The sequence below is a fragment of the Microchirus variegatus genome (genome assembly GCF_963457635.1).
Source record: "Microchirus variegatus genome assembly, chromosome: 8".
Taxonomy (NCBI): Eukaryota; Metazoa; Chordata; class Actinopteri; order Pleuronectiformes; family Soleidae; genus Microchirus; species Microchirus variegatus.
In genome coordinates this window covers 23,768,001-23,790,500 of record NC_139809.1, presented here as the reverse complement: position 1 = coordinate 23,790,500, position 22,500 = coordinate 23,768,001, and the positions used below count along the sequence as shown (strand labels likewise).

Sequence of the window (22,500 nt, the reverse complement as noted above, 5' to 3'; positions counted from 1 at the left end):
GTTCACGAGTGAGGGAAGGATGGAGCGTGAGATTGACAGGCGGATCGGTGCAGCGGCCGCAGTAATGCGGTCGTTGTATCGGTCAGTTGTGGTGAAGAAGGAGCTGAGCCGAAAGGCAAAGCTCTCGATTTACCGGTCAATCTACGTTCCTACCCTCACCTATGGTCATGAACTTTGGGTTATGACCGAAAGAACAAGATCACGGATACAAGCGGCTGAAATGAGTTTTCTCCGCAGGGTGGCAGAGCGCTCCCTTAGAGATAGGGTGAGGAGCTCTGTCACCCGGGAGGAGCTCGGAGTAGAGCCGCTGCTCCTCCACATCGAGAGGAGCCAGCTGAGGTGGCTCGGGCATCTGTATCGGATGCCCCCTGGACGCCTCCCTCGGGAGGTGTTCCGGGCATGTCCCACCGGGAGGAGACCCAGAGGAAGACCCAGGACACGCTGGAGTGACTACGTCACCCGGCTGGCCTGGGAACGCCTTGGGGTCCCCCCAGAAGAGCTGGAAGTGTCCTGCGAGAGGGAGGTCTGGGCGTCCCTTCTCAGACTGCTGCCCCCGCGACCCGGCCCCGGATAAGCGGAAAAAGATGGATGGATTGATGGAGAACATTTTAACATAGAAATACAATCAGTTCACATCCAATATCCAACTAAAAATACAAAAACGAATCACTATAAAATAGAAGTATATATAAACATATAAAAACAATTGTCATGATACATTTGAACATGCTACCATGGAACATAATAACTTAAAGTGTGACTTTTTGAACAGATTACCACTATAAAATAGAACTAAATAATGCTGTGGAATATTCACACACATCTTAAATGTGCAGTGTTATGGAACCATGTTGTTCACATCCAATATCCAACTAAAAATACAAAAACGAATCACTACCTGTATGTGGAGTTTATTTAAGTTTAAACATATTTCACAACATAGTACCTACACATAAATAAGTAAATGACCTCTCTCTCTCTCTGTGTGTGTCTCTCTCTCTCTCCCGCCCAGTGCCAACAATGCCTCGCGATCTCTGCGCGCACAGGTTTGAATGACAAACAAACAAACGCTGAGTGCTGATCAAAAGTTTTGTGCAAGTGATTTAAGATCCTGACTCTTGTCCCAAATATGACAGGCTTCGTTCAGTGATTGAAACAGATATATAAACATTAATGAAACGTTTACATGCAGAGCGCTCACTCGCAAAGCAGACAACAGCGGCGCAGCACCGCCACAGCACTGCGGGTGTGCGGATGTTGTGTAATCAAATACACCGGTACGGCCGCATATTAAAAATTCATATCATAAAGGAATAAAAACGGTGTTCAGTGTGAACCGGTATACCGCCCAGCCCTACACTCTACTACATGTGCGTGTAGCCGCGTGCACGTGTGTTGCTGATGCTGCGCGATGCGGGTGCATTTTGATCGGCTTATTAAAATCGGAATATTCTGACTGATCGGCGGGTCACCGATTTCGGCCGATCACGTGAAAATCGGCCGATTCCGATCACTGGCCGATTAATCGTGCATCCCTAATATATATCTATATATATATGTGTATATATATATATACATATGTGTATATATATACATATATATATATATATATATATATATGTATATATATATATATATATATATGTATATATATATATACATATGTGTATATATATATATATATATATATATATATATATACACACACACATATATATATATATATACACATATGTATATATATATATATATATATATACACATATGTGTATATATATATATATACATATATATATATATATACATATATGTATATATATACACATATATATACATATGTGTATATATATATATATATATATATATACACACACACACATATATATATGTATATATATATGTATATATATATATATATATATATTTCATAATCTGCGCCATATGCAGCCAAGTTTCGCTTTTGCGCAAATAGACTTTCCAGCCTTTAATAGGTGCTGTTCCACAGCGTACTCGCTGTGTTTTGAACGCCGAATTATTGGGGCATCCCTACATATAACATCTTTATTGACAAAAACATCGTAACCGTAATAATGACGCACTTGATAGTGTGACTGGGTTTCAATCGGCACCTGGACAAGGTTGATTACATGGGGGAGCATTCGCCCTTGTTCCCAGGTATAGAAAAATCCGTGGTGTATAGTGTTGTCGGTCATGTGTGATTCGTTCGAAAGTACGAATCATTTGAGTGAACGAACTGACCGGGATCACTTCATGAACTGATTCTTTCCTTTCTTAGTTCAGTTGAGCTCGGCAGCGATCGTGGCGGCCGGGAGTGGAACTGCCACATTCTGTGAATCACTCGTGAAGTCGTTCACTGACGCCGTCACTCACTCGTGAATCTTCGGCTAGTAAGAAGAACTGTGTCTGCCGTGCTGCTGTGAACTGAGACACAGAGAGCTGGTGAACTGTGGCTGTGGACGTGAATCTCGTGAACGAACTGACACACAGAGAGCTGGGGCCTCATGTACAAAGACTTGCATTTTCTACTAAAACTTGGCATATGCCAAAACCCAGAAACTGTTGTACGCACAAATAAATTCAGATGTATCAATGTGTGTACGCATGGATCCAAGCACGTTCCCTTTGTACATCCCAAATCAACGTGTAATTGAGTGCACATACAGAGTTGCCAAACTCCTCCCTGTCCACGCCCCCTTTTACATATGCAAATCAATTTAAATAGGCCCTGCGATTCACCTCTTTGATCAAATAACGCACTGAACAAAGGAAAGTAAAGGAATTTCACACAGTCTGAGCTAGAGATTCTAGTGAATTAATGAAAACGCGCAGGAAGATTTTGTTTGGTACCCTGTCAACAGGGATAAATATGACAAAAAAAAACGTGAGTGTGTGTGTGTGAGTCTGTAAATGCCGTGGGATCCGAGCAGCGCACACACACACAGAGATTAAAAAGAAAAGGTCCGATCTCAAGGTGGAGGTGAAGAGGAGGGTTTCTGCCCACCGCCGAAGCAAAGTGACCGCAACAGGTTATACAATTAGCTGCTCACAATACACATCGCTCGTAAGTAAAGATGGCAGGATATGAAACACTTGTCATGTTTATTTTTTTTATTTGTTTCTCACAACTAATGAATGCAGAAGTGTGCCGCGGCTGACATTTCCAACTTTACGCCCACTTTTACTGACATGAATACTGAACACAGGGAGACAATCGGGGGCTTGTTAGAAAGCTCTGTAGCTCTAATTTCACCAGCAGAAAATAAAGAAAAGCAAAAAACATGATATGTGAATGCGCACATGCCCAAATGTGCATTACGCTGATTTACATACGGGACAATTTAAAGAATAAACTATTTACTCACCCAGAAGCCACCAATCGCTCACTGTGCCAGCCTCCAGCCTGTTCCTAACCATGCTGTTAGTCTTAATGAATGACTCATGCGTTGAACCAGGCCACCTTGCCATGATGTTAGTTAGCTGCATTTGCGCATCACATATGATTTGAACATTGATGGAATGAAAATGTTTCCTTAACGTAAACAAAATCTGTGACGGCGCTTTTATAGCAATGTGTGTGCAGTCAATAGCTCCGAAACCGGAGGGAAACAGGCTCTCGCTGAAAATTTAGCTTTAATGGTGGCCTGTTTAACAGCATTGTATGGGTATTTGATGTACCTGGATGACATTCGTATTAGGCCTGTCACGATAACAAATTTTGCTGGACGATAAATTGACTCAGAAATTATTGTGATAATCGATAATATTGTTGTTCTGAGATAATTTTCATCTAATACAATGATAATGGTATAATAATGCAGGTACACCTTTTCAAAGAGAAATAAACTTTTATTTTTAAAGAACATTTAACACTAGAACACAATAAAATAACAAACAAGCAAAAGCAATAAATAAAATGGGTTAGCTGCACTCTGCTGTGGTAGGCTACGCCAGGAGTCCCGCCTCCCCACACACCATGCGACTGACAAGTGACTGACGTGAGGGTTCACTCATCGTTACTCTGGCTTTACACAGCAACGCTCCCGGGGGAAACGACAAAATATTTTATCAGATGTGCCTTTCGTTTAGACGGCGATGGCGTTTTTGGGGTTTAAAAACGCAAAAAAATTAACCCACCCTCCAGAGTGGAAATCTTAAAAACGCTCCGCTGTCGCGTTCCCGTCTAAAGGGTTGAAAACGCAAGTGTTTTCTGAGCTGCTCACGCTGGCACTACGCTGAAGTTGGCACCACATTTGCCTCCGGTTCTAGAGAACCGGAGGCGAATGTGTTGCCTATGGAGTTAGATTTGTGTCTTTATTATTCAATCAAAAAAAATGTTTTCAATCAAAAAAACATTCACTTCAATAAAAAAAAAACTTTTTAATCAAAGAAAAAAATTGTTTGGATGCAAAAATATATTTGAGACTCAAAAAAATGCAAATGTTTTTCTTTGATTGAAAATTCTTTCTTTGATTGAAGTGAAGGTTTTTTTGGTTTGAAGCAAGTTTTTGATTGAAGTAATGCTGTTTTGCGTTTGGGCCATATTACGGGTAGGACAGTTGTGTCTTAATTATTAAATCGCAAAAAAAGTTGCTTCAAACAAAAAAAATATTTTCAATCAAAGAAAAAAAATTAAGTGTGGTTGTGTTTTTTATTGAAAATGTGTTTTTTTCGATTTGAAGTGAAAAAAGTTTTGAAGTCGTTTTTTTTTTGTGTTTGAAGTGAAAAAAGTTTTGAAGTCTTTTTTTGATTGAATCTTTTTGACACAAACGTTCCACAGTGGGCGGGTGCTTCCCCATTGGTCAGACATGTTTGAGTGACAAGTGTCTACACCAACGATGTCTTTCTGACAAGCAAGTCATGGTCGTCAGCAAGTCAGGTCGCAGTGCAGTGGCAAAACAATATTAAAATGATTTGTGTCGTGTTATTATCCCACTCTGTTTGATATTTCGATTAAACATAAAGCTTGGTGTTAGATATCTCACGCCGTCATAGTGCACGAACGGCTAGCTGATAACGTTAGCCCATGGCTCTGCACACTGAATTAATTGTTTATTTTACTTAAGTACAGAGGCTTGCTATGTGCTCGTGCTATGTTATTTTATAATAAGTAACGTAATTAGTGGTCAAGTAAAACAGTCCACAGGCCAACTGTTGCCCACAGCCCTGACTGTTTAGCAGCATCAGGTAATGCAGAGCCTGTCTTCTCACACAGCCCACAGTACAGCTGTTTCTCTCTCTCTCTCTCTCTCTCTCTCTCTCTCTCTCTCTCTCTCTCTCTCTCTCTCTCTCTCTCTCTCTCTCTCTCGCGCGCGCGTTCACGGGTAGTGGTCTCCCCACCAACAAACGCTCACAGACAGAGGCAGGTGCTTTAATTTTGAGAGCGGGACATTGATATGCCGTTCCGTACGGGAACGACGAACCTCCCCCCGGTGAGGAGGAGGCGGCCAGCGGGGGCGAGAGAAGGCGCAGCGAGACGAGTACACATGTCCGCTGCCCAGGGAAGCGGCGCGGTCCGGGTGGGGGGCGCTGTAAAGCAGACGGCCGGAGCCTGCCACCTTCGCCCCGAGCCTTTCCAAGCCGACCTAGAGCCGGTCGCGGCTCACCACCGGCGGAGGAAATGCGCCTGGCGGGGGCCAGCCGACAGCCGGTGGCGAAGAAGACCCCGCGAGGGAGCTCTCTCCGCACACTGGACCCTACCTTACAGGCAGGGCTGCGGGCAACAGTTGGTGTAGACACTTGTCACTCAAACATGTCTGACCAATGGGGAAGCACCCGCCCACTGCGGAACGTTTGTGTCAAAATGATTCAAACAAAGAAAAAACGACTTCAAAACTTTTTTCACTTCAATAAAAAAAAACATTTTCAATCAAAGAAAAAGTGTTCAAATTTTTTGAGTCTCAAATATTTTTTGCAATCAAACACTTTTTTTCTTTGATTGAAAATGATTTTTTTTATTGAAGTGATTTCTTTTAATTGAAAATATTTTTTTTTGTTTGAAGCAACTTCTTCTTTGATTGAGTTATAAAGACACAAATGTCCTACCCATAATATGGCCCAAACGCAAAACAGCATTACCTCAATCAAAAATTTGCTTCTAATCGAAAAACCTTCACTTCGATCAAAGAAGACATTTTCAATCAAAGAAAAACAGTGTTCAAATGCATTTTTTTGAGTCTCAAATATATTTTTGCATTCAAAATTTTTTTTCTTTGATTGAAAAGGTTTTTTTTGATTGAAGTGAATGTTTTTTTGATTGAAAACGTTTTTTTGATTGAAGCAAACTTTTTTTTGATTGAATAATAAAGACACAAATCTAACTCCATAGTTGCCAACTTCAGCGTCTTCACGCTGGTTGTACTCATGTACGCTGACGTCAGATCCATGTGCAGTACAGACAAACAACAACAACAACAAACGTGGATTAGAATCCATCAGTCGCACATTCAAGTCGCCTTAGCTGCTCTCTGATACCTATCCAGGAGTCATTCCAGCAATTACGCCGAGTCAATGCTACTCGGCGCTACTAGAGAGAAGTAGAAGGAAGTTTCAGCGCATGTGCGCGCTCCTGGTGTTGTTGTATGGCAGTGCATCACAGCGCCACCTAGCCACCTGGCATGCATACTACATCAAATTTCACACACTTTAGGACCCGAGGGAGAGAGGGAGAGAGAGAGAGAGAGAGACGGGGAAAACAAAAAAGGATGCAAATGGCATTAATCGCGGCCAGAAAAATGATCGAGCTAATTTTAATTATCATGCGATTAATTGATTTATTGAATATCGCGACAGGCCTAATTCGGATGATTCCGTCTCATGGCTCGGCTCAGGGTTGACTGGCACACAATTGGGTTATGAGCCAGTTATTATCGTTTCCAAGTAAATCCTTGTGTTCCCTAAATACTCGCTCATGTCGGATTGCACCATTTGCAAGGTGTTAATTGTTCATTAAGTGTGTCTCTGATGTGCACATCACTCTGATGACTACTTGTTTTCACATTATTAACAGTTTCCCAGCATCATCACTAAGTGTCGCCAAAGGAACAATAGCCGTAGAAACGTGCGTACGGCAGCCATGAAGTTGGCGTGGGCACCGCACATTTCCACGTTCATTTGACGTTTCATACATCTGAACGTGAACGTGGAAAAGGACATACGCCACGTTTTTGTGTGCACACAACCTGGCGGCCTGCCAGGCTTATAATGCACTGGGGGAAACCCTGAGCTGAACAGAGCTCATTTACATGGACAGGACATGAGTTGCCAGGGTCAATCTGCTGAACTGGAGTCAACCCACATGAGCTTCTGTGGTATCTCTGATTGGATGATTGGACTTAAGGCTGTCTGCTGGCAGCAACACTGTGCAAGTGACATTGTGCCCTGATTGACCAGCCTGTCACCCTGCACCAGGAAATTACCACAGGAGTGCAGATTTAAGGGCAAGGTTTTCCTTGTTTTTTCTTTCTATAATTTTTCATTATAAAGTTCTAGCACGGTTCGGCTCGGTTCCATTAGTGATAGAACCTGGTTCCTGTTGTTTTTTTGGTACCTGCTAGGGAAGTGAAATCCTTGCTGACTGGTCAATTTGTTGGTCGATCCATTCTGGCTTGACCAAAATTCTGATTGGTTGTTTTTTGCTGTGTTAATTTCATACAGTCTATGGTTAATTTCATCAGGTGGAAAGTACAAAGTGCTAATGGGTGTGTTTTCAGAGCACCCCTGTTTTACAGGTAACAGCGTGTCTTCAGTAGGGATGTCACGGTTACCGGTGTAGCAGTAAACCCCGATAAAAATGTTGACTATAACAATTACCATCTTAATTTCAAAAAAATATATTATCTCGGTGAATAACCGCACCCGTGGTAGGCACCGTGAGCCTTTCCAGCGTCTCCAAGTCTGCTGAAGTTGCCGCGCAGGCGCACTCTGTAGCCTACAACCTGATGTTCAAAATTTATCAAAGCTGGAATCATGGCCGAAGGAGGAGACGACAGCCCTCAGGACATATACTTATATGAACACTCACCCATAATAATATAGTGCGGTGCTGGCGTCACGTCATCATCTCAGACAACTACCGTGTGTGTCCTGCTCTCCTTCGGCCGCTGAATAATCCATCTGTTTGTTGTTTTTGTGACGATGAAGTCTGCTAACACGTTAGCATAAAGATCGCTAGCTTAAAATGCTAACAGTCCACACACCAGCAGTCTCTGTGCTTTCTCTGTCCTTGTGAAGACGTTCAGCCACAGACGATTATTGCCTCTCCTTGCCTTCTTTTGTCAAACAAAGCTTTGATGACTGCTTTGATGACAATTACGCTTTAATTTCGCACTGCACACACACATAAGCGCAGACACTCGCTCAAGTGTCAAGCGGAAACGAGAAGATCACTGGTGCCGAAGAATGAAATAGAGAACTTCTGCCGGCCGACAAGGTTTTATTTTCATTGCAATGAAAAGGTAAATCTTTACAGGAGTGATCCTTGCTCTAGAATGACCCAGAGCAGTCACGGACTGCTGACAAAAGGACAAAAGGGGGCGCAAGTCGGCCCATTGCAAAACGAGTAAAATGTGTGTGGGATTTTTTTGTTTTTGTGTTCCTGGATAGCAAGACCATATCTGGTAAAAGGGAGGTCACTGCCATGTCCTGTGGGAAGACGAGTTTCCTCTTCAGGTCCACACTCAACTCCCAGTCCGAGGCTCCTTGCAGGGTGAAGGGTCGGATCGTTGCCACGGAGCTGGTCTTGACTCCTTGGATCTTGACTCCTTTCCTCACAAAGTTTATGGCTTTGGGAGGTTGGGCTTGCCTGTTGTTGGCCTTAACTCGCTGCTGTTCCACCCATTTAGTGATTTCTGTAAGGACCTTGTCATGCCTCTATACCGCCCTTCTGCCAATGCCTTTGGTCAGCCGGTCAGAATGTGGTTCAGTGTGCATAAAGCTGTGCCACACTGCTGCAAGATGGGTCTTAATCTTTGCCCCAGATCTTCAGGTTTCTTGGGGTTGGCAGCAGGTCAGTCACAGAGTACAAGAGAAAGCTCAAAGCTCAACTTGCCTTGGTCAGTCTGCCACAACTCCTTCCAATACAGCGGTCGCTCCTGTGCCTGGTCCCATTGCGTCCATCGGCCCTGGGAGGCAAGAGTGCAGAGTCTCCATCTCAGTTCCGGAGGAATGCGTTGTCAGACGCAAAACAAGTTTTTCACTCGAGCAGCGAGCGAAACTGGCAGGGCTTCTTCAAAAAGGGCTTTGTTTGTGTGGCACAGGATAAGGGCCGCATGCCGGAGGCCATGGCTGGAGCAGGAACTAAAGCAGCAACAAGAGAGAGAAGAATGTCTTTCTTCTACTTTTATATGGTCGCCAGTGAAGGAGACCATAAAACAGAGAAGGCCAATGAGACTTAAAGGATCCTGCCCCCCCATTGAAGACTCTCCAGTCATAAAACAAGGAATGTTAAAAAATGATGGAGGAAGCAAGATTTGTTAAATTCAAATCAGAATCTTTGTCTGCATACAGGCCTTAGACAAAGAACAATAGATCACAGACAAACGGCTTAGGTCCCAACAACACAGACACTCCTCGTGGTCTGGTCAATAAAAGGGCACACCAAAATGTGGACTTTTGTCACTTTTAAATATGCCACAGATGTCACAAATCATGAGGGAGTGTGCCATTGGGAGAGTGCTGGTTTGAGCATTACAGCTGTGGCAACACAGCTGAATGTCCATCATTCCACTGTCGCCTGTGGACTCGTTTCAGAGAGACCGGAACAACATCGAATCGGGTTCCAGTTCCCCAGAACAGCCGCCAAATTCAAGTGTCTGCAGGAGGAATGGGACAACATCCCCCAGGCCATGATCGACAACCTGGTGATGTCCATGCGTCACCAACTTGTGCCCTCTTCAGCCGTGGGAGGCCACATATGTGATATAACTGAATAAAACAAGCTTCAAAATCATGTCAGTTTTGTGATAAATTGTGAATAGTCTCTTTGTGATATGAAATAACCACACCCTAGGATTTTCTGCTTTTTTCCTTTATTCATCATTGTTCCCATGGTTATGGTCTGATTTTGTGCTCTTTTGTTGTTTCAGGTGAGTGTGCTGACCACCTTGGAACGGCGATTCAACCTGCAAAGTGCTGATGTCGGTGTGATTGCCAGCAGCTTTGAGATAGGCAACCTTGCATTGATCCTATTTGTCAGCTACTTTGGGGCCAAAGCACATCGCCCCCGTCTGATAGGATGTGGCGGCATCGTCATGGCACTCGGTGCTCTCCTTTCAGCACTCCCGGAATTTCTAACAAATCAGTATGAGATAGGAGAAATGTGGAGGACTGACTTGGGTCGGGATTATTGTGCCAACACCAGCAGCAATGCTCAGGTTGAGGATGCTGTGTGTGCTAACAGGGCCAACACCAACATGATGTACCTGCTGCTGATTGGAGCGCAAGTCCTGCTGGGGATTGGAGCCACACCGGTGCAGCCACTAGGAGTGTCCTATATTGATGATCATGTGAAGAAGAAGGACTCATCACTCTATATAGGTGAGCCATATTCTTCACACTCTATGAGCAAAATATACTGTACAAACATAACAAAGACAAAAATTAAAGACATTTAAAGGCCTTTGTGTTTGAAGGTTTGAATATCACCAGCTGAATGAAAGTAAGCACAGTTTCAAGGACTGATAATCGTCACAATGAAACGTAAAACACTTTTGCTGCACCACACTGATTTCCCAAGGCTGAAACTGGTACAGTGGAAAGTCAGCCATGAGAGTTTCAATAGCAGGTACAATGTTTGCCGAGTTTGAGTGATCACATTATGCACATACAGTATACTGTATTTGTGCTCCTCTGCTGTACACTCTCTCTTCATGCGAGTACCAGGTGATCATCCTTCAGTTATTTAATCTGCGTTATACAGGTTTCTGTTGTGAAAGATAAAGTTAAATGCTTTGCGCAGTCAATTCTGAATGATGCTGATGTGGCTCTTCAAGGGCTTAAGGTGTTTTCAAAGTGCTTTCTCTGCACTAAGGGATGATTTTTGCGGTGATGTGTATTTAGCTATTTTTGGTTTAGAATCATGGCACAGAATAAGCTACAAGTGAATACAGTAGCTTATTCTGTGCCATGATTCTAAACCAAAAAAAACCAAGCACTTTCCATGTGGAAAGTTTCCACAGTCTTTTGTATAATGTTTTTATTTTTCTGAAAAATGCTTGGTTTTCACCGAACCTGTAGTCATATCGTATCGTATCGATGTCGAGATATTTGGCATAAATATCGAGATATGAAATTTTGTCCATATCGTTCAGCCCTATTGTACGTGTCATTTTGTTCGTTTTGTTTGAGGATGAGTTTGTGTACCCAAGCATCCTTTAAACAGCAGTGTTCTGTTGTGTGCCGTCTGTTATCTCAAGCTCAAAGCTGATTTTTTATTTTTTTTTTGCCACAAGTTGTATCTAATTGCCCTAAACATGAGCTTGTAACAAAGAAGCAAAAAAACGGGTCCTATTTTTGCACCACCACTATTGGCGTGTTAGCAGTGTATATGGACTATGTGCGACTAAAATTTTTCCAGGCATAGAGAGGAGATACATTTGGTTCTGTCCTCCTCTGATAAGATGCAAGGATTATTGCAGGAAAAACAAGCAGTGAGCAGCAAGGAACAATGTGGTATTGAGTCGCACTCAGCTGATCATTCATTCCTACTATTGCAAGCATGTCATGTGCCTGCAGCTGCATGAATGGTGCAGATTGTCTGCGAGAGAGATTTTCTTATTTTTCTCTGTTACCTTAAACAGTCATAAAAAGTAAACTGCAACAAAAACATTATTAAATAATATTTTTTTTATATTAAGTTAAAAACCTCAATCAAATCTGTTATGTTGTCTCCACTATGAGGGGGCATTTAGAAAATTGTTAAAGAGGCCATTAGCAGGTAAAATTACGAAGGAAAACCCCTCTCAAACCTTAGAACATACACATGCACATGGAGATGTAGCATAAAACAGCGGTCCCCAACCTTTTTTGCTCCACGGACCGGTTTAATGTCAGGAAATATTTTCACGGACTGGTCCCCTAACCCTGGATTTCCACTGGACGCGGAACGGCCGCGGAACGGCAGCGGCGCGGTCGCCGTTGCAAATCGCTTCCATTCTAATCAATGAGAGCATTCCCACCGGCCGCGCTGCGGAGCGTCTCAGCAGCGGCCCAGAAGCGGCTCGCCGCGCCGCAGCGCTATCGATAGGAATCAGTTCTATTTTTTCCGTTGCCGCTGCTGAACCTCGTAAATTTCAACGAAGCAGATCGCACCAGACAGGAAAAGCGACACAGAATCAAAGTAAAACATTTCCGCCCCCTTTCAAAATAAAACACAATACGCAGGTAATATCGCCTGTCACAACTTCACATCAACATTACGTCGTCACCGCTGCTGTCAGGTAAACAGTCAATTAATCAGAGCGTCTCGGAGAGTCATAATGTACGACGAGAGACTGATTGTTGAAGTGGAGAAACATAAAATAATTTATGACACCAGATCAACAGTTCTTCCACGTCGGAGAATGAAAAGAAGCTGTGTTGTTGTTGTTTACTTTATACACACAGTCTATCGCTGGATCTCGCGAACTCGCGTACGATCGAGATTATCGCGCGATCTTCCGTGAATACCGCCGGCTCCCAAGGCTCCGCGCCGCTGCCGTAACGCGCCCGGTGGGGATTGCCGCTGGGGAGAGGACGAAGCAGAACCGCGCCGCTGCCGTTCCGCGGCCGTTCCGCGTCCAGTGGAAATCCAGGGTGACACTCTCTGGTCGCTATGGTAACCCTTAAACGTGCCTTCAAAATAAGATACACAAAACAGCTGTAAACGTTTTATTAATGTTGATATATTTGTTTCAATCGCTGAATAAAGCCTGTCATATTTGGAACAAGAGTCGGGATCTTAAATTGCTTGCACAAAACTATTGATCAGCACTCAGCATTTGTTTGTTGTTCATCAAAAGTCCCGAGCGGGCGGGCGGGAGAGAGAGAGTAACGAGTGTGGGTGAGTGAGGTCTGGCCATTAGTTCATTTATTATGAATAAATGGCCCGGTGGTTGGGGACCGCTGGCATAAAAGATCATCTACTCACATTGTGCCCTCATTTTCATGCATCGACTCTTTCACAGCAAGTGTTCATGTGGAAGTTAGTAGTGAAGGACAGGGTTGAAGCCAATGTTTTATTTATTTAAAGAGGAACTTAATCCGTGTTTTGAAGCTGACTGCCAAATGCCTGATTTTGAAAATTTATAAACAGTGGGCAGGGAGTTATCAGCGAGTGGGGAATGGAAGGAGCGGTGAGTGAGCACCCCTGGGGGAGTGGTATTTCCAGTGGCAGCTTAGAGCTGCATTCTGCGTGAAAAACATGCATTTCAATAAGTTCACACAATCACACATGACATTTCTCACGCTGATAAATGATAAAAGTCGACTGCACATAAATGAGTAATCTATGAATCTATGAATCAATGACACGAAGGCAGTTTGCTCTGCGTAGTTCATTAGAAACTAAACTACCAGGAGTTGGACCTGGATCGGTGGACAATATTACTAGATAACAATATACACTAGTTTTAATTGTTTTTTAGAGGTTTAGTTACGCTTTTCAGTCAAGATCTCAGTATCACCTTTCACATTAGTGCAGACATGATTTGTTTAGTCCTCTGAGGTGAATAAATTCCATTGATCCGTCCATCTTCACCGCTTATCCTAGGTCGGGTCGAGGGGGTAGCAGCTTGAGCAGTGAATCCCAGACTTCCCTCTCCCCGGCCACTTAATCCAGCTAGGCCAACTTAGGGACAGAGGCCGTTTCTCAATATCCATACTTGTGCGTACTTGCGTACTCCCGTACTTGTGAAAACGTCATCAGCCTCAGTCCAAGTTCTGTTCCATTTCTCAAGAACGTGAGCAGCGAGTACGGTTCTCATACCCGGAAGTGTTCTCGCTCCGCCCATTTTACCAAGTATGCATCGGGTGGTGACTTGAGCGTACTTGGGAAAGCCATATATCCCAGATTGCATTTCGGCGGAACACAGCAGGATAAAATACAAATATAATCCTGAAATAAATATTTTTCTGTGTCCCGGAACGCAGTTTTGAAATCATTTTAGGCGAGAAATGTGTCATTTAGAATCCAAACATGTGGTTTGTGTAATAAGATATGACGTATTTATAGTATGACAGCAGCGCAGAGAAGCGTTACCTCGGCCTGTCCTGATCCGCTGATCCGCTGGCTCAGACCGCGCCGTCATTACATACTTGGTGTGATCCATAGATTTGTTGCTGATGTGTTGTTTTGTTTTTAATGCAAACGTTTTGACCTGACCATGTGAGCTTTTGTATAATATTAATGTTTAATTTATTGTAACTTTGAATTTTAGATTTAAATTAAAGTCACACTGTCATTGTATATGTATTTACATATAATGGACAATATTTTATAGTGTATAAAATATTTAAAATGTGAAAATAACAACAATATATGCATTTATCAAAAGTATTTTATATGTTCATTCATCAACACTGTGGGTGGCGGTAATGAGGCTTAAGTGCTTGGCACCACCCGCCATTCAAACAGTAGAACAAGGAAGTACACTGCTGTTCCAATTGAAGAGATCACACTTTACTCCCGTACTTGGCAAGTATGTACTTCAGTCGTACTTCTCAAGTATGTACTTCCCAAGGATGCAAGTACGTACTGGCATACTTGGGTATTGAGAAAGGGCCAGAGTCTCTCCAGCGAGTCCTGGGGCTTCCCCGGGGCCTCCTCCCAGTGGATTTTCCCAGAACACCTCACCAGGGAGGCGTCGAGGAGGCATCCTAACCAGGTGCCCGAGCCCACCTCATCTGGCTTCTGTCAATGCAGAGGAGCAGCGGTTCTACTCTGAGTCTCTTCTGGATGACTGAGCTTCTCACCCTATCTCTAAGCGAAAGCCCAGACACCCTGCGGAGGAAACCCATTTTGGCTGCTTTTATCTGCAATCTCGTTCTTTCAGTCACTACCCACAGCTCGTGACCATAGGTGGGGATAGGACCAGAGCCGTTATTACAAGTAATTATGGCAGGAATGCCAACCAGCCAGCTGTGAGGTGGTTCCAAGTGGGACGGTATGCACATGCATACCACACAGGGCTGTGAAAACTCCACCAGCAGCTCTGGCTGCCTGCTCTTACTGTGTATACAACAGCAGAAATAGCTTACTGCTGTAAAGAATTGTAAAATACACTCAGACAGTGTCTGCTCTGGCTTTTATACAGAATTCCTCATCTCTCTGTTAAAGATACGCCATTGCTACATTTTTTTGTAAGATTTCTTGCTCAGTGATGCATGTTCCTCTCTAAAAGGAAATACCACAACCACATTGGATTATCACCACTGTCTTAAATGCCGAGTGAGACATAAACATACATTTTCTGGATTGTGTTGTTTTGGTTTGTTTCCCTTGTCTTTGGCCAAAGGAAACAAATATGATGGGACAGATTGCGTCAACAGGATCTTCATTCCCACTGCTCTATGACCTTTCAATGTCCACTGCTAATTCTGTCTTCTCCCATAGGACCCCCAACTACTTATTTTGACTACACAGGACTACACAGGACATACAACTGATTTCAGAACCTGGGATTTATTTTTTCTCACGGTCATGATATAATACACACAATATTTACGTATCACATTTTGGGGTCATATGACTTTAATTGACCAATGTCATATCTTGATGTAAAATCCCAGTTGTACATGTGGGAATTGCTTGGTGCATGATATGTTAAGAAGTGCATCATCAGATTCAGCTTTGATGGAGATTCAACTTGTGCAAGTTGCAAGTTACCATGGTAGCTTATTTTACTGATATAAGTCACACAATTTTACTTGAAGGAAATGCCAGCACATTTAATTTATCAAGCCTATCAATTTTCAAATGCTATTTCAAGGTATTTATACTTTGTGATCACTGATAACATTTGGATTGGAATGATGTTATTCAAAGTTTGTCTTCTATATTAACAAGCTGTCAATGAGTTTAACACATGTAATACTCTTGAGTAAACCGGGTGTAATATACCTGTTTCACAGTAGATATTTCTCAACATGAAGTAGTAGGATAAACACAGGTTTTACTGGTAACAATATTTAGGGTTCTACTCCAAGTTTAAGAGAGCTATGGTTGTGCCATTCTTCAATTAATATTTTAAAACTGCTTACATAATTACCAAATTTTCTGAATGTGTTCTACAACTTTAAAAAACAAACAAAAAAAACCCCATCAAAATGTGATGTTTTAAACCATCTTAGCTAAGAAAGTTAGCATTAAAAATATATATATATATATAAAAAATACCTTTGCATATATAAATTCACCCCCTGACAATGGTCAGTTAGGATTCCTCCTGCAGGCATCATCAGTATCAGTGCAATCATCCCACAATAATGGATGAAAATATTGTGAGATATTTTGGTCTGAACCTATACTGGCTATGTTTTCATGGGCACCATATTACAGAACATATACAGTATTCTTATGTTATACTGAATGATGTGGATATGTATACATTTTAATCTGATAATAACATCCTATTAGAGACTGCTCTGTAACATGTAAACAAGAATATAAATTGAATATTCCATTTGCAGCTCAGAATGAGATCATTAGTTTCACTGCTACACCCAGTGTGACTCTGCATACTGGGATTCACAAGTTCTCATCAGACAGGTTTAATGCCAAAAACTTACAGAACGTACAACGTACAGAAAACTATGGTTGCCCTGAAGTGCAAATCACAACAAAATAGAAACAACATTAACAAATTAGAAAACACAACAGCAAAAGAAAAACGACATTAACAAAAGATTAGCAACATTAACAAAAGAGAAACGACATTAACCTCTTCTTCCCTGATACTCTTTTTGAAGTCCCTGCTAAAAAAGACGTCATATCTTGTTTTAAACCTAACTTTGTCGGCAACCGTGCGCACCAACTCTTTATTTTCAATGAAAGGCTGACCAAGCTGGTCCGCTTGTACATGCATTTGTGGCTCTTCTATCCAAGAGCACCAAGACAGTTAAATGGCCTCATGTGGGGAGATAGTTACAACATTACAAAAAGGCGATTAGTTTTTGACTTAGGACGTGAAAAAAAAAGGATCGCTAGATGTAGTTTATTTAAGTTTAAACATATTTCACAACATATTACCTCCACAAAAATAAGTAAATGAACTAATGACCAAGAGTGCAGACCTCAATCTAGCACTCGCTCTCTCTCTCTCTCCCGCCCCGTGCCAACAATGCCTCGAGCTCTCTGCGCATGCTGGTTTAAATGACAAAAAAACAAATGTTGAGTGCTGATCAAAAGTTTTGTGCAAGTGATTTAAGGTCCCGACTCTTGTCCCAAATACGACAGGCTTCATTCAGTGATTGAAACAAATATATAAACATTAGTGAGACGTTTACATGCAGAGCGCTCGCAAAGCAGACAGCAGCGCCGCGGCAGCACGGATGTTGTGTAATCAAATACACTGGTATGGTGTATTCGTATCATATAGAAAAAAAAACAGTATTCTGTGTGAACCGGTATACCGCCCAGCCCTACACTCTACTTACATGTGCGTGTAGCCGCGTGCACGTGTGTTGCTGATGCTGCGCGATGCGGGTGCATTTTACCGGCTTATTAAAATATTAATAAAATATTATAAATAAAATATTTCTGACTGACTGGCCGGTTGCCGATTGCGGCCGAGCAATCGGTGCATCCCTATTTTAAACCTCAAACCTGGTAGAATCAAGCCCCATTTCATTAGCGAGTCAAAAGGACATAAATGCATATGACGCATTCACCCTTCTCTAATCAGAACGATCTAATGTCGCTCTGCAATGATCAATCAGGCCAGGATTTGTCCCCAAAGCAAGCAGTGTAGTTCTTCATTAGAAGTGGTTTTGTTCTGGTGGAAATAACTTGTTTTGATAAACAGCAAAGGTAAGACAACATTTCTGGTTGTGTTGATACGAGTGGTACTTTGGTAATTTCAGGTAAAAATGGGGCATTCAGAGGCTTTTTGAAGGACCATTATGGTGACTCGTGAAGTAAGGGCAAGTAACTCAAAATGAAAAAAAACAGAAAAAACTTAATTAATTATTATGCCAATTTTGTAACATTGTATTATTATTATTATTATTATTTCTATTACATTTTTTTAAATCTACTTTTGTTGTTATGGCTGGGACTGTGTGTACTTGCCTCACTAAAGTCAAGGCATGGCAATTATAAAGGGTGCCCCTCATCTGGTGCGGGCCGCCCCTGCTGACTGCTCTTCTCCCTCTCCTGCATTGTGCACTGCTGTAAGCGGGCTCTCTGTTTCCAATGCAGAATGGATCATTTCTCTATGTGAAGTTTTATCCACATATCCATATATGACACATACATAATGATCTTTATGACGAGGATCGAGTACAGTCGCTATGAAATACAGGGGATCCGAGTAGCTCTGAGTAAAACCTATTAACAGATTCTCAAGAATGCACTTTTTATTGTTTTCACTCCGTGGTGTCAATGTTTGTGTAGAAGACGCATTAGATGAGCGGATCTCTTTAGTTAACTGCTCAAAGAGAGAGGGTGCTAATGAAAGAATAGTTTGTTTATGAATCAAATGGGTTGGGTGTGGATAGGATAGGATAAGGTTATATTTAGTGCTTTCAAACGATTAAAATATCTAATAGCATTAATGTCATAGTTAGCTCGCAATTAATCACACATTTTTATATATTCTAAATGTCCATTGATTTCTTCTTGTCCCACTATTTTTTCTTATTTTAATGTTCTTATCAACATAGAAAAGTTGATCGGCTTGCTTTGTACAAATGTTATGTTTGACTGAAAAAAACTGGCATAAGAGCGTATGGCTGAACAATAACCGATTAAGGCCTGAAACACCTGGAAAAAATGCCTGGAAAACCTATGAGTGATTTAAGAAAGGACCTAAAACCTGAGGTTCGAATTCAGCAATTGTGTCAATGCCTACTAAATGATTGATTTCTCAGCCTCTGTAGCAGATAGGAACAACATTCAAATAGTATTTGTGTGTGAAGCTTACACTTGTGGCTTTCATGGGAAAATGTTATTTTTATACACCTTCACAAAAAAAATAAAAGTAAAGTGAACAGCATTATGTTCAATTAAAACAGTAAGAAAAGCGACAACTTGTGTCAGTGCCTTGATTTTGCCCTGATGGACTGGGAAGAACAAGAACAGCATACAATGACTGTATCACTCTGCTTCACATGTGACGGCGATAGTACTTACAGCAGTGTGGCATTTGAAGGTAAATCAACTTGAAAACCACTCCGTCGCTTATGGTGGTAATTCTTTGTCTTCCATTCACTTTCAAAACCCTCAAACTCATATCGTTGACCTCGTCGTCATCAAACATATGTCTTAACCATAAATCCCGGTCAATTGGTTCAGCGCATTCAGAGTCAAAAAAGTAATCGGCATTAATGTCATCGAAACCGAGAAACTCCTCGAAATCACTGCCTTCACAAATCTCTACGCTGTCAAAGTCCTCCATGTTTGCTCGAAGAAATTTCAAAACAATTGTAGAATTACGCAACAGCCCCTGGCTTTAATGGTAGAAATGCGGCAATGCTAAATGCTAAATTGCCTAAAGGGGGCTAATCGAAATTTTATCAAAATCGCATTATAGCTTACTGCAATTTCAAGTCGCAGGAGACGCAAACCAAACCAAAATGTGTCAAAATATGATTTTAGATGTATTATTATTACACATCTTATTCTACAGACTGAACCACCCTGTCAGATACAAATTAATCCTAGTATCTCTATGTTACAGGCTAAGCCTGGTGTGTGTGACTTGTGTGTGACTTGTGTGTGTGTGAGGAGCTGTGTATGTGTGTGTGCTGTAGGAGGTATGAGATGTTAGTGTACTACTGAGTGTTGCGTGTGACGCCAGAGAGGTTCGTAGGTGAAACAGGAAGTAATGTGTGCTGTGTCCTTAGATTCGTGAGCCCCAGGTGAATATCTCTGTCACCCTGAATACTTTACTACTATACTACTAAATACTAGAGTTATTCCTCTTATTGTGAGAACCACACAATAATAAGAGAGGTTGTGTATCACCCTGCAGTGCTGTGATTAAAGTGCCATTCTCCAAGCAGACGAAGTTCCATGGTTTTTATGTGTTGTTGCTGTAACAAGCTAATCCGAGCTAAAGGAGCTAGCGGTCTTCAGAGGTCTCCTTACTACGGTTTGGGGGTCTTACAGTTACTAGTTGTTGCAAAAGCATGTGAAGTTTTCTCGGCCAAAAAGAATGTGTCGCGATTAAAACATGGACAGTATTGAAAGTACAGTAAAGACAATATTTTTGGATATCACGGGCTATGGTATTGTGCAGATGAATGTAATGCAAAACGCTGTCGGAGCCGTCAGACTCTGTTGAACTCCAGCCGCGGCTGTGGGTCTTTTCAAATTAAGAGCCGCAGCCGCACAAGTGGTTTACGGGTGCGGCTCTTTTGATAACAAATGATAACACAATAAGCCACCCCCTTCCTATATATTTTTTAGTTATTTAATTTCAAATCTTAAGAGGTTATTATGTTTAGTTTTTTATGTATTGTATATGTATTGTCTTGTGTAGTAGTGTAGCTTACAACAATAGTATCTGTGCTCATATAGCGAGGTGTGGTTTCACTGACAGCTTATACCAGGAGTGGGTTGTGCTATGCAAATGTCATGATTCTGTCTCTCCTTCCAGAAGGTGTAAATCTTTGAGGCTAAAATTCTCCCTAAAGGAGTGCCTACATTCAAAAGGCCATATCTTCTTAAAATATTATCGGATTTACATGTGTTACATTGTTGGGTCAGAAATCACACTTAAGAAATCTGTAAATAACTCAAAATGTCCCTCGGTAGAGGGACATTTTGCTAAAACCATGCAAACAGATTGCACTTAAAAAAAACTAGTTACTTCAGCAGTCAAAGTGCCTCAAATATCTATACAGGACTGAAAAACAGGTTCCAATCTCCTAAAATAATCTGAACAGCAATTAACCATAATAAATCTAGGTCATCACACAGTTAAATAATCAAATATATCAATAGATTTTTTAAGTTTTTCAAAGATTGCCTTTGTCAATTACTTTAATGCTGTAGCAGTGTGTAACTCTATTTTTAAAGCCTTTTTTCTCCACAACCATGAGTATGGCCTCCTATCAACAGCTGTAAGTCCCCAATAGCATCAGTAATGGCTTTAGCCCGGTCTGAGCCTACAGGAAAGGGCTTAGAAACTACAACTGCCATTTCTGCACTTTTTAAACTCACCCATAGGGGGACGAGACTTTCTCGTCCATTGGACGAGATTTCATTCCCAGAGTGTAAACATGGTGTCCGCCATCTTTGCTAACAGTTACAACCAGTTCTGGCTCTTGTATACTAAAAAAAGTAGACAATAACAGAATGTAGTTTTCAAACTGATATGGCTGTGAGGGAAAATACCAGCTTTTTGGCAGTGGTGCGGTCGGAATCGGCGCCTGAGGAACTTTTTGTGGGCACTTGAATGTGCCGCTGCAGGCTACACTCGGCTGCATGCACTGTGGCTTGCCGATTCATGGAGCAACTCGGCCGTGCGGGCAACAGTGGCAGCGGGGCGCCGGCACGGTGGATGAAGGAAACTGTATAAACGGCCGTCTGAGTACAAAGTGAGTATTTTGTTTTATATTTATTTTTACCACCACATTTGTCCATGTTTATATGTAACACCAGCTGAGCTAACAATAGCATATTTAAAGTTCATTTACATCTATGCTACTGTAAGAACCGATACTTTGATTCACTAAAGTTGTGCTCTTGTTGCGCCAACAGTAATATCACCTAACAGCTTACTGTCACTTCGTGGAGTGGATCCAGAGACTGGGAGCGACGATCGTCTTGTTTTACCTGCCTGTGTTGTTCAGAAGAAGATACTCAGCTCCTGAAAATCAGTACTGTGTCTATGAAGACTGTTGATGCTCATGATGAGCAATAATAAGTCTGATTTTTCTTTTTACGATTATTAAAATTAAATATTTAAATTCATATATGTTTTGGTTTATTTTCTAGCCCTAGTGTTCCTTCATTAGAGTGTTATTACATGAAAAGTGATTTAATTTGGAGAAAATGGTTGATAAACAATTCAGAATTAGAGCTACTTTGTTACTGATGACAACTGCATCATTTTTATTGTGTAAATCTAACTTGTTCAGTATAGAAACAACAAAATCAGTAAAAAAAATAACTTATTCCCTAAGGAAAATGTTTTACCATCATATTCAAGGGTACAAATTAAAATAAACAAGGAGCCAAATCTAAAAGCATGTATAACAATATGCAAACAAAAAATAAATAATGAAACATGTAGAGCGGTGCCAGAATCTGATGAAGCTGGAGGAGTCTGGTGAAGAAGA

General features: G+C 41.7%; 1 protein-coding gene across 1 annotated transcript in view; it reads left to right on the top strand.

Moving 5' to 3' along the window:
• The window catches only part of slco3a1a (solute carrier organic anion transporter family member 3A1a), a 74,903-nt gene that overhangs the window by 8,830 nt on the left and 43,573 nt on the right, over positions 1 to 22,500 (top strand). The window contains exon 2 of the mRNA XM_083894224.1: positions 10,104 to 10,554. Within this exon, the coding sequence (XP_083750350.1) occupies positions 10,104 to 10,554 (451 nt within the window). The remainder of the gene's footprint in view (positions 1 to 10,103; positions 10,555 to 22,500) is intronic.